The sequence below is a fragment of the Vigna unguiculata genome, chromosome 8, assembly GCF_037176805.1.
Source record: "Vigna unguiculata cultivar grain cowpea cultivar isolate G323 ecotype 2 chromosome 8, ASM3717680v1, whole genome shotgun sequence".
NCBI classification, from domain to species: domain Eukaryota; kingdom Viridiplantae; phylum Streptophyta; class Magnoliopsida; order Fabales; family Fabaceae; genus Vigna; species Vigna unguiculata.
Window position 1 is genome coordinate 4,534,473 of NC_140799.1, and position 13,429 is coordinate 4,547,901.

The 13,429-nt window shown below is 29.2% G+C and overlaps 1 protein-coding gene across 1 annotated transcript; it reads right to left on the reverse strand.

Annotated features, from left to right (window-relative positions):
- Positions 1–4,961: 4,961 nt before the first annotated feature.
- Positions 4,962–7,508, reverse strand: LOC114193471 (L-type lectin-domain containing receptor kinase IX.1-like). Its single transcript, XM_028083291.2, has 2 exons — positions 6,057–7,508; positions 4,962–5,790 (listed from the first exon to the last, which is right to left on the reverse strand). Exons 1-2 carry the CDS (start codon positions 7,403–7,405, stop codon positions 5,139–5,141), a joined length of 2,001 nt encoding a protein of 666 aa, XP_027939092.1. The 5' UTR covers positions 7,406–7,508; the 3' UTR covers positions 4,962–5,138.
- Between the last annotated feature and the right edge of the window lie 5,921 nt (positions 7,509–13,429).

The following is a 13,429-nucleotide window of genomic DNA, read 5'->3' on the forward strand; positions in this document are numbered from 1 at the left end:
TTCAAAATAATAATCTTTTGCAGAGTTGAAGTATTTTTTGCGATAACTGTTTGATTTTAATTTGAACAACTTTTCAAACCATTTTTGCGAGATAAACTGTTTTTATCTCTTCAATTTAAGTCCCAAATAAAATTTTTCGTCTAATAAAATTATTAAAAACGACAACCTAAATTTTGAGTAGTAAATATTACCACTTAATCATGGGTTGAGATTTTAATAGACGAAAATAAAATTTGGTGAATGAGATGGTAAAATTAGAATTCTATAATTATTTGAAGTATTTTTTACAATAACTGTTTGATTTTAATTTGTACAACTTCTACCCATTTTTGCAAGATAAATTGTTTTTATCTCTTCAATTTAAGCCCCAAATAAATTTTTTCGTCTAATAAAATTAGTGAAAAGGACTATCTAAATTTTGACCAGTAAATATTACCACCTAATCATGGGTTGAGATTTTAATAGCCAAAATAAAGTTTGGTGAATAAGTATGTCAAATTAGAATTTTATAATTATTTGAATTATTTTTTGCAATAACTATTTGATTTTAATTTATACAACTTTTCTAACCATTTTTGTGAGTAACTGTTTGATTTTAATTTGTACAACTTCTAACCATTTTTACCAAATAAATTGTTTTTATCTCTTAAATTTAAGACCCAAATAAATTATTTCAACTAATAAAATTAGTAAAAAGTACTACCTAAATTTTGACTAGTAAATATTACCACCTAACTATGGGTTGAGATTTTAATAGACGAAAATAAAATAAAGTTTGGTGAATGAGACTGTAAAATTAGAATTCTATAATTATTTGAAGTATTTTTTGCAATAACTGTTTGATTTTATTTTGTACAAATTCGAACCATTTTTGCGATATAAATTCTCTTTATCTCTTCAATTTAAGCTCTAAATAAATTTTTTCGTCTAATAAAATTAGTGAAAAGTACTACCTAAATTTTTACTAGTAAATATTACCACCTAACCATGGGTTGTGATTTTAATGGACGAAAATAAAGTTTGGTAAATGAGACTGTAAAATTAGAATTCAATAATTATTTGAAGTATTTTTTGCAATAACTGTTTGATTTTAATTTGTACAACTTCTAACCATATTTGCAAGATAAATGTTTTTTAGGTTTAATTAATCGTATAGTACCCAGTTTGGGGCTAGTGTGTCAAATAGGTACCCGGTTTTAAAAAAGTGTCAATTACATTTCAACTTTTGAAAATTGTTTCAATTAGGTCCCTTTCAGACAGAGTTGACTAACGCCAAATTAAAAATGCCACGTGTCAAGTCCCTGTATGTGACACATGACATTGTCAGTGTCACGTGACATTGTAATGCCACGTGTCAGTGTCACTATCACATGCCATTGTGATGATTTCGATTTAGTCCCTATTTATGTTTTTTTTTTCAATTTAGTACCTACTTATGTGTATTTGATTCAATTTTGACCTAATAATTTTTAATAATTAATTTTTTTTAATAAAATTAAAAGTAATTAAGTATAAAAGTTTTAAAAAAATTAAATATTTGATATTTATATTAAAATTTAGTGGTAAAAGTCATTTTATTAAGTCATTTTTAATAAATAAAAAAAGTATAACATTCATACCAATAGAAATTTTGATTTAAAATTAGTAAGAGACAATATTGTTCTATTTTGAAAAAAAAAATTAACAAAACATGAGTACTTAATAAAAAAATAATTAATAAAGTAATATGTTAAAAGTCGTTTTTAATAAAAAAATATTAGTATAACATTTATACAAATAATAAATTTGGTCTGAAATTGAGAGAAACATTATAAATATTAGTACTTAATTTTGTAAAAATATTTATACTTAATTATTTTTAATCTTATAAAAAATGGATTACAAAAATATTTTAATTATTAAAAAAAAAATTGGGACAAAATTGAATCAGATACACATACTTAGGTACTAAATTGAAACAAAAAGACACATCTGGAGACTAAATCGAAATCAACACAATGACATCTAATAGTGACACTGACACATGGCATTACAATGCCACATGGCACTGACAATGCCACGTGTCACACATAGGGACTTGACACGTGGCATTTTTAATTTTTTTTTTAAAAAATTTAAAAATTAAAAAAAAATTAAAATTTAAAAAAAAAATCAAAAAAACCACAGATTGACACATGGCACGTTGAATAACGGCGTTAGTCAACTCAGTCTGAAAGGGACCTAATTGAAGCAATTTTCAAAAGTTGAGATGCAATTAACACTTTTTTAAAACCGGGTACCTATTTGACACACTAGCCCAAATTGAGTACTGTACGATTAGTTAAACCTATTTTTTATCTCTTCAATATAAGCACCAAATAAGTTTTTTCGTCTATTTAAATTAGTTTAAAGGACTACGTAAATTTTGAATAGTAAATATTACCACCTAACCAAGGGTTGAGATTTTAATAGACAAAAATAAATTTTGGTGAATGAGACTGTAAAATTAGAATTCTATATTTATTTGAATTATTTTTTGCAATAACTGCTTGATTTTAATTTGTACAACTGCTAACCATTTTTGTGAGAGAAATTGTTTTTATCTCTTCAATTTAAGCTCCAAATAAATTTTTTCGTCTAATAAAATTAGTTAAAAGGAATACCTAAATTTTGACTTGTAAATATTACCACCTAACCGTGGGTTGAGGTTTTAATAGACAAAAATAAAGTTTGGTGAATGAGACTCTAAAATTAGAATTCTATAATTATTTGAAATATTTTTTTGCAATAACTGTTTGATTTTAATTTGTACAACTTTTCTAACCATTTTTGCGAGATAAACTGTTTTTATCTTTACAATTTAAGCCCCAAATAAATTTTTTCGTCTAATAAAATTAGTGAAAAGGACTACCTAAATTTTGACTAGTAAATATTACCACCTAACCATGGGTTGAGATTTTAATAGACGAAAATAAATTTTGGTGAATGAGATTGTAAAATTAAAATTCTATAATTATTTGAATTATTTTTTACAATAACTGTTTGATTTTAATTTGTACAACTGCTAACCATTTTTGTGTGTTTTTATCTCTTCAATTTAAGCTCTAAATAAATTTTTTCTTCTAATAAAATTAGTGAAAAGGACTACCTAAATTTTGACTTGTAAATATTACCACCAAACCATGGGTTGAGATTTTAATAGACAAAAATAAAGTTTGGTGTATGGGACTGTAAAATTAGAATTCTATAATTATTTGAGCATTTTTTACAATAACTGTTTGATTTTAATTTGTACAACTTCTAACTATTTTTGCGAGGCAAATTGTTTTTATCTCTTCAATTTAAGCTCCAAGTAAATTTTTTCGTCTAATAAAATTAGTTAAAAGGACTACCTAAATTTTGACTTGTAAATATTACCACCAAACCATAGGTTGAGATTTTAGTAGACAAAAATAAAGTTTGGTAAATGAGACCGTAAAACTAGAATTCTATAATTATTTGAACATTTTTAACAATAACTGTTTGATTTTAATTTGTACAACTTCTAACCATTTTTGTGAGACAAATTGTTTTTATCTTTTCAATTTAAGCTCCAAATAAATTTTTTCGTCTAATAAAATTAGTGAAAAGGACTACCTAAATTTTGACTAGTAAATATTATCACCTAACCATGAGTTGAGGTTTTAATAAAGGAAAATAAAGTTTGGTGAATGAGACTTGTAAAATTAGAATTCTATAATTATTTTTTCACATTTTTTTAATAATTTTCTCATTTACAAAGACTAACGTCAATCCTTTACTCATGTATTGGTGTAACATGATAAAAGTTTGTGGATATTTACAAATTCACGATTTGTAGTATATTGATAACTTAATTACGAGAGGTTTTAGTGTGTGTGTATATATATATATATATATATATATATATATATATATATATATATATATATATATATATATATATATATATATATTTGTCTCTCGCTGTTTTGCTTTTAACTTTGGGTAGTGATTGAAAAGGACAAATATGTTTTTAAAACCATGTGATGGAGGCAAATAATTAAAATAAATACGGAATGGAGGAAATAATTAAACACAATATTCTGCGTAATTGAATGTGAAAAGTAGTTGCAAAAATTCCATTTGTATGCAGAATTCGTTTACCGGGTTGATGATGCAATTCGTTAACTAATATATAGATAAACTTTCTTACATGTTTATGTACTGCTGTCGTAGAACTTAAAAAAATGAGTTTAAACTTTGGGATTTAAGAATCAAAATCAAATCATAGAACCACTCTCATAGGTTTTTTTTTTATTAATAATTTAACAATAATACTCAATCAATTGGAATAAAGAAATATTTTAAGAATATATCAATATATAAACTTTATCTTTGAACCAGTGATAAAACAAACATAGAAAGGCAAGAAGTCTTTGGTCATCTTCCTACTAATATATATTTTTTAATTTTTAAGTTTTTTTTTACTCACTCTTTCATCTATTATTTAGTTATTTATGGCTCCTATATAGTACTCCTGGAATATTTTTTCAGTGATTTCTTTTTTATCATTTTCCTCGTCAATAGCCATGTGAATTCTAAGTTTTTTTTTTTTTTCTCAGCATGTGAATTCTATAAGTATAATAAAAGAGCATATCACAGATTAGGTTATGCAATTTGTTGTAGGTATAAAGTATTTGGAATGCATAGTGAGAGAAAATTTTTTAATAGAGAAAAATATATAACAATAGGTTATAGATGGAGAGAGTACCTAAATTTAAAAATGTAGAAAATTTCTGAAATTCTTAACGCAACAACAACCCCTCTTGATCTAAATTCTCACCTTTAAAGGTATGAGAAAAGGAACAAGAGAAGAGATCAATTTTAAGTTAATCAATTCTAGTGTAAGTCTTAAGAATGTGAAACAAACTTAATTCAAAATCAAAGTATCGTTAACCCATTTAGACATATATAACAGGTCATTAACATGAACAAACTTTTTATTCAAAGGAAATTATGTTACAGCTATTTGTTTACATTACACATGTCATTAAACAACTTCTCACAAAAGTAACAAAAATCACAAAATGAAATGAAAATCTGCACGAAAAGTACACAACTGTATTCCTTCTTAAACACACAAAGGTTGGGTTACCAAACTAACGTCCAACACTTATAAAGCTGTCGGTGAAAGGTAGTGTCTGAATGGACTGAAAATTAGGTTGTTCTGAATATGTAACTAGAGAAGGAGGAAAACGGTCATGCATATCAAGTGGAAGCTCTGGCAATGGCGCTTCTAGCTCAAGAACTTTTATCACTTGTGCAGCCTTTGGCCTTTCCTTGTCGTTAGGGTTAGTACACCACAACCCTACAACGATCAAGCTTCTCATTTCATCCACATTAAACTCCTTGTTCAATCTCTCATCAACAACATCCATCACATTCCCCTTCACATACTGCTGCCACACCCAGTTCATCAGAGGCACATGAAACTCTCCATCATGGTAAGTCCTCCTTCCACATGCGATCTCAAGAGCCACAACCCCGAAACTATAAATGTCTGATTCCTTACTAGCCCTACGTCCGTTGATGTATTCTGGGGCAAGGTACCCGAAAGTCCCCACCACCCCTGTCATTTGAGTCCTCAACCTCGGATCCACAAACTTTGCCATTCCAAAATCCCCAAGCTTGGTGCTAAAATCTGTGTCCAACAACACATTTGCTGACTTAATATCCCTGTGAAGAACACACTGCTCTGCATCCTCGTGAAGATAACGAACTGCTGCAGCCACTCCTAATGCTACCTTATACCTGTCGGGAGGATTGGGATGAAACCAGAGAAAGAAGCACGTACTAGTAAATATATATACAATGCAAGAAAATTAATGCATGTTTGCCTGTTTTTTTTTAATTATGTATTTTCTTATTTTCACGTTCATAGCAACAAAAGATTGGAGAAGTTATTATTTTAACGGGTGTCAGATGTGATGCAAAACACACATGGTAATATATTTAAAATGTTCCAAACAGGTAATAAAATATATTAAAGAAAATAACATCTATGTTATCTAACTCACCTAACATCCCAGGTCAATGGTTTTTTGTCCCCAAAGAGATGAGTGTCGAGGCTTCCATTAGGCATGTACTCAAAAAGCAACAGAAACTCACCTTGCTCGTGGCACCAACCTACGAACTGCACCAGGTTTCTGTGTATAAGACGGCTTATAACCCTAACCTCATTGATGAAAACTCTCTCTGAATTTGCAAACTTGGCGAAAATCCTTTTCACCGCAACAACCCTTCCCAAATCATTCAGAACACCTTTGTAAACCTGTCCCGAGCCTCCTCGTCCAAGCTTTCTATCATCTGCGAATCCGTTGGTGGCTGCAAGTAGTTCTTTGTAATCAAATCTTCTTGGTATAGTTGCCCTATCCAAATCAAACTTAACCAAGTTGGCTCCACCTTCACCATCATTACTCTTGTCAACCTTATCCCTTCTTTTCTTCATGATCATTGCCCAGACTGCAACACTCGCAACCACGGCCACCAAGACTGCTGAACAAGTCGCCACAGCAATTACCCAAACGTTTCGTTTCCCGTTCCCGTCCCCACCGGAGGAATTATCCGTAGCATCGGAATTCAACGTTGAACTAAGCTCCCAGGAGTAAATAACGTTGTGTTCAGTGAATTCGCCTGTTGAAGCGGAGAACCCGACATCCACCCACTCGGGTAGAATTTCCATGAGGTCAATCTTGTATGACAGTGAAGAATTGGAGTGTGACGTTGCTGTTCCGTTGAAGGACCAAGCCACAAAGAGGGTCTTGTTGGAGGCACTGTAGGTTATCAAAACGTTACATTTCTTTCCCAGGTTTTTGTCAATGTCAAACTTGGCATAAGTGACGGAGCTGAGAGAGTTATCGTCTATGCCAACGTGCTGCATGGGAGGGTCAATGGTGCCATTGAATGTGTCAAACTCAACCGCAAGAACGTGATTATGGGGAATAAAGGTATTGGAAGTGGTGTTGAATAGGGCAAAAGTGCCACCCCCTGAGTTGGGAGGAATCGGGTAGCCATGAGGGGCCATGTAGAAGGCGAAACCATCAGCATAGGTGCCGTTTTTGGCTCTGTCGATGGAGAAAGTGAAGCGCGTGGTGAAGTCTGTGAGAACATTGGATGATTGATCCCACAAGTGCATCGGTTTTGCATACAAAGCTCTTCCAACGCGGAAAAGATAGTCCACGATGTTGAGTTCTACGCTGCCGTTGCTGGCTTTGCCATCACCTATGTATGCCATGTTTTGTTCACTCTCAGGATCGTTGAAGTTTGTTATGTTGAAATTTAGTGATTCCACAGTTTTAAGAAAAGGTGGATGAAGAACCAGCACAAGAACAAAAGTTGTCACCATCTCTAGCAACCTCATTCTCATTCTCAGTGGCTGTTTTTTTTATCCCTTGTTCATATGAATTTTGAAAGGGCTAAGACAAGGGAAAGAACAGTTATTGCTGGAATTGATGAAGGGAGTGTTGTTTTAAAGATATATATATAGATATAGATACAAAGTACCAATAATCAACTTTTTTGTTTCTTTGGCATTGGTAAGATTCAAATCGACCTTAAATAAAATATCCAAACTCATTTAGCTTGAAATATGCAACTGAATAGTATCGAATAAATTCTTTTAAATATAAATTCTGTCTCATTTTTCTACTTAGACGAGTCAGACAATAATAAAAAAAAAAGGACAATTAGTTTAATTTGAAAGATTGTATCAGTCATCTAAACAACCCTGGTAGAAAGAAATGTTTTGGAATTGGTTTGGTTTGAAGAGGTTTTGGTCTCGTTGTATACCTGCTTCTACATCATTTAGTTTGTGGCATGTTCTGCGTCAACGTATGCTTACTGATGAAAATCTACGTATGTGTTGTCGTTTTGGTTTGTAGTTTATGTGGCAATATATATATGCATCGAAAACTTCAGAATATTTTCTCTTGTGAGAAGCTTTTGAATATTTGGAGGTCTAATAATAATGTTGTATGGGGAGGCTAGTGACCGTTGATATCCGTTACATTTTTTCAATTGTGAAAGTGATTATTGTTACTTGATATTAGTATTATGCTTTAATGCATATTTTATGATCCCGTAATAGTTTAATAAGGGGTAATAATAAATCTATTATTTTCAATCAGCTTAATGGCATGATTGAATAGAGTATTTCAACCTTTGGGTAGTATATAATAAGGTTAGTTTAGTTGAAAGTTTAGGAGTAGTATAAAGTTAATTTAGTTAATTCAAGTTTTAAATTGGAAATGAGCCGGTAAAATAGAAGAAAAAGTAATAATTTTATCGTTATGAAATTATGAATTTTTTGTTATTCTTAAAGAAAACCATGAGTGCTCATGTTTTGGCCATATATGGTTTTATGTTGTTATCTTATACCAAATTTATTTTGGTCAAATTTTTCTAGAAGTGGGAATGACTTAAAGGTTTTTCTTGACTTTCATGATCATGAATGTTCTTATGTAATGTTATTTATATATTTTATCTTTAATAATACTTTTAACATGATGCAAATGATGTAGAGATGGAAATATCTTAATTAGAATATCATAATCCATAAAGACGTGTCACTTAAAAACAATATATAAATAATTCACATGATATTTATTTATTATAATTGAACCAAAAGTCTTCATTCTCATCATAAATGTTGAAGAAGACTTCCACGATCAAGGAACTAATAAGAGAGATACTTCCGGTTAGAAAAATATTTAGTAGAGATAATAATTACATTGACTTCTATTATTTGATGTTTAGGTTATATCTTTTAAAGTTGTGAAATAAATTATGTCATTCTTTGACTATTCTACTGCCTCTCTCCTTCGTGAAGACTTAGTTTATCGACAATAAATTATTGGATTTAAATTTTTAAGATATTATAAATGTTTATAAGTACTTAATAATTTTTAAAATTGAATATTTGATAAATTATAAAATTTAGTCTCTCAAGTTCTTAAAAGAGAATTATTTTTATATCCCAAATATTATATTATTTTGTTAAGTGATGTTAAAATAATTTTTATTTTTCAATTTATTCTCTGTCATATATATCAACACATATTTTTTTATTAAATGATTATGTATACTTTCAAATCATGAGATATTTAATGCATATAACACTTCAAATTGTGTCACATCGTACTCCAATTTTATAAACATATGGGAAGTAAAAGTAAGAGAATTGATATCATATACTTGCCAGAAATTTTAATTCATTGGGTATTTTATTTGAAAAATTATTAATGAGTATTTAAAATAAATATCAATTATATGTTATATATATGAAACTTATTTCATAACTATTTTTTCTTTGTCTCTTGAAAAATTTCACTAAAGATATTCAACATTACTAAATTATAAATAAATTTATCTAAAAAAGTATAACACTATCTCTAACTTATTAAAATAATATGTATAACTTTTTATATATATTGTTCATTTTATCATTCCCTAATAGAACTGAAATTCACATTTAAAATCATAATATAATTAAGATAGGGTGATGTACATGTATTCTAGCACTTCAAACCCTTCTCTCATTTTAATATTTTTATTTTATGGACAAACTCGATAAGAAATACACATAATTCTCATATCATTTATTCTTTCTCTCTTGATAATTTAAATAAAAACGTAGGAGGGTCATATTTATGTATTGACGATAGTCGAATGATATATAGCGATGTCTAGGTATTTTTATAATTAAAAGTGATTATTATGTATGTGTATTTCTTAACTATAAATATTACTTTATATATATATATATATATATATATATTATTTTTTGTGTTGGAATAAATTTTATGATTTTCACTACTAAAAATTCTCATATTACAAGAATTTTTTTTACAAATTTGTTACAAAAATTTGCAAGAAAATATTTTTTCCTGTTTTTTTTAAGAATTTTAATTGGCAGGTAATTTCTTCATGGGTAATTATTTCCTATGAAATTATAAAATTCGTAAGTATTGCTTAAAAAATTTGCTGTGAAAAGTGTTTGACACAAAATATTTTGCAAAAAAAAATTGGCAACAATTTCCTGCAAATTTATTTTCATCACAAAATTTATAAGTATTTCCTAAAAAAAATCAAAATAAAATTTGCAGGAAATATTAGTTTTCCTAGTAGTGTTTGTACACAACTAATGTTTTACGCAAACTATTTTTTGGAATAATTTTTTAATCTTTATTAATAATCAATAAAAAACAAACCAGTATTACATCATATTATCATTATCAAACATACCTATTCCATCTTGGTATTGACTAAAAGTTATAGTAGTGGAATAGTCTTTGGTGCAATGATCTTCCTTAGCCAAATTACTATGCTACTCAATAAGATTTGATATTTCTTTCCTAATGAAGAGATAGAAATGTATATTTTTAATTTGACATCTTGGGACTATGATTATCCTTCTGATTCATGTTACTGTTCTCATTAACCCGTAACGAGGTAACTTTGGTTTCCACTTATTTTAGCACATATCAATTTCACCACTGACCACTAATCATTGGTAACCTAAAGATTCGTTAAAATTAGATCTCTTCTATTAGCCCAACTAAATGTAAATAACTAATATACTAATATAAATGCTATAAATAATATGTATAGCCCACATTAAAAAAATTCTAACAATATTGGGCTTCATATCCATTTATCCATTTATATCACAAAAAAAGTAAAATAAAATTCAGACACGCAACTATACATTTAGACTCTCCTTAAACAATAGCAATAGGGAACCACTACATCTTTCATCATATCCCAATGTGTCTAACCATAATGATCACCATAATTGTATGTAAGATTATAAGTTGCATGGAAATTACATGTACCCCCCCCCCCCCCACACACACACATTACATGTACCCCCCCCCCCCCCACACACACACATTCATATATATATATATATATATATATATATATATATATATATATATATATATATATATATATATGTTATGAAATAAAGTGAATAATAGAGAGAAGAGAGAATAATAGATAATAGAGAATGAAGAATAGGGAGCAACTAATCTGTGTCTTATTATTGATAGGAAGAGTCTTATTTATAGATACAATATGTAATCCATAAAGGAAACAAATCAACTTAGTTAATACAAATATTTACCATAAAGAGTAGTGAATCATATGAGTAAATGTATCAAATCAATGGACAATCATTAATTCATAACACTCCCCCTTGAGTGTCCATTGATAAAGAATGTGCCTCGTTAAAACCTTACTAGAAAAAACCCTTTGGGATAAAAAACCTAGTGAAGGAAAAAGAGTACAACATTCTGTATTCTTTAATACAATATTGTTCATCACATATTCTATTTCTCCCCCTCATGTAAACTTACATCATTAAGGCGATAGAGTCCGAATTTGTGAGTCATTTTCTCAAAAGTTTTTCTTGGCAAAAACTTTACGAATAGACTTGTCATATTTTCATATGAACGAATTTTTGGATATCTATATCATCTTTTCAATTGAACAATACATTATTGTCTTCATATATGGTTGTTGATTCCATCTTTCTCGGGGATAATCACAAGTTTCTTGCACATGTTGAATTATAAACCTTAACCAAACATATTCACAACTTTCCTCGTAATTTTGTATGATTAGACGATGTTGCTACTATGGTTTGTTTCATATACCTTCATGAAACCATTGTGCTACCACATGTGAACAAACATCTTGTTTGTGATCAACCATTGTGACATTGTAAGAATATGTAAAATAACATGAATATCCATAACCCATTGGTCTGAATCTGAATCATTTGGATGGAATAAGCTCATATTCGTAGTACCCTTAAAGTAACGAAGTATATGTTTTACTACAAACCATTTTCTTCTTGTAGTTGAAGAATTATATCTTGCTTAACAAATTTATAGCAAATGCAATATTAGATCGAGTATAATTCGCAAGATATATTAGTGTTTCTATGACACTAAGATATGGTGCTTCTAGACCAAGAAGATCTTCATCATTTTCTTGAGGTCTAAGAAGAGTCTTTATCAACATCTAACGACCTCACAACTATTGGAGTGCATAATGGACATGACTTGTCCATTTAGAACATTTTAAGCACCTTAATCATATAAGCCTCTTGATGTATAAAAATACTTTTATTTAAATACTAAATTTCTAATTTCAAATAAGACTTTGCCCTTCAAAGATCATTCATCTCAAATTATTTCTTTGAGTAATCAATTGCCTTTGTGAACTCATTAGGAATTCCAACGACGTTTATGTCATTTACATAAACAATAATTATGACAAATTCATTATTTGGATCTTTTCATATAAATACAAGACCAAATAGGATTATTTTTATATCCTTATTTTAATAAGAACTCAATAAGATGGTTATACCACACACATCCTTGCTTTAATCAATAAAAGAGCATGTTCAATTTTATTGAATAACCCTCTTTAGAATTTGTCTTGTTGGGCAAATAAAATCCTTCAGGGATTTTCATATAAATATGATTCTCAAAAGAACCGTACGAATAGGTTGTAACATCATCCATTAGATGTAAATGCAAACCTTGTTGTGCAAGCAGAATAATCGAATATTGCAATGTTGTTGCATCCAATACTAGTGGACATGTTTTTTCACTAATCAATACAAGGTTTTGTGAATAACCTTGAGCAACCAATTATGCTTTGTATCTAACAATTTCATCATTTTTAATTTGATATTTGCGCAAAAATCCATATGTACCCAACAAGTTTCACAACTTCAGGTGTGCGAACTATACGTCCAAAAACCTTTCGTTCAGTAAGCAAATACAATTATGCTTCTTTGCATATTTTCATTTTGGCCAATCTTTTCTTCGCCGACAATCTTCAATGATCATTGCTTATTGATCCTCATTGTCATTCATAACATTCATTGCTATGTTATAAGTAAAAGTTTCATCAATGTTAACTTTATTTTGGTTCCATATTCTATGATTCATGACATAATTTATTGAGATCTCATCATTTCAACCATTTCAGGTACTTGAGGTTCTTCTGGAACCGAACCATTAATTATGTCAAATGAATCTTTTGGGATTTCAACCTTTTCGATTAGGTCATTTTGCATATTAACTCACTTTCTCATTCAAGAGTTTATATCTTTGGAACCAATAGGTCTACCACGCTTCAAACATGTCCACATGAGTTTTTCAACCTTTTTTTTCGCATCATAATAACTGATCATGTCAAATAACTCAATCATTTTGATTTGTAAATTTCTGGTTTACCATGACATGCATTTCAATTGTACTAATAAACTTGTAGTACAAACTATAAGAGAATGCTGATAATTTCTCCAATACACTTTCTTTTTCAACTCAATCATAGAGATATAAAGATATTTCATATCTTTTTCATTGTT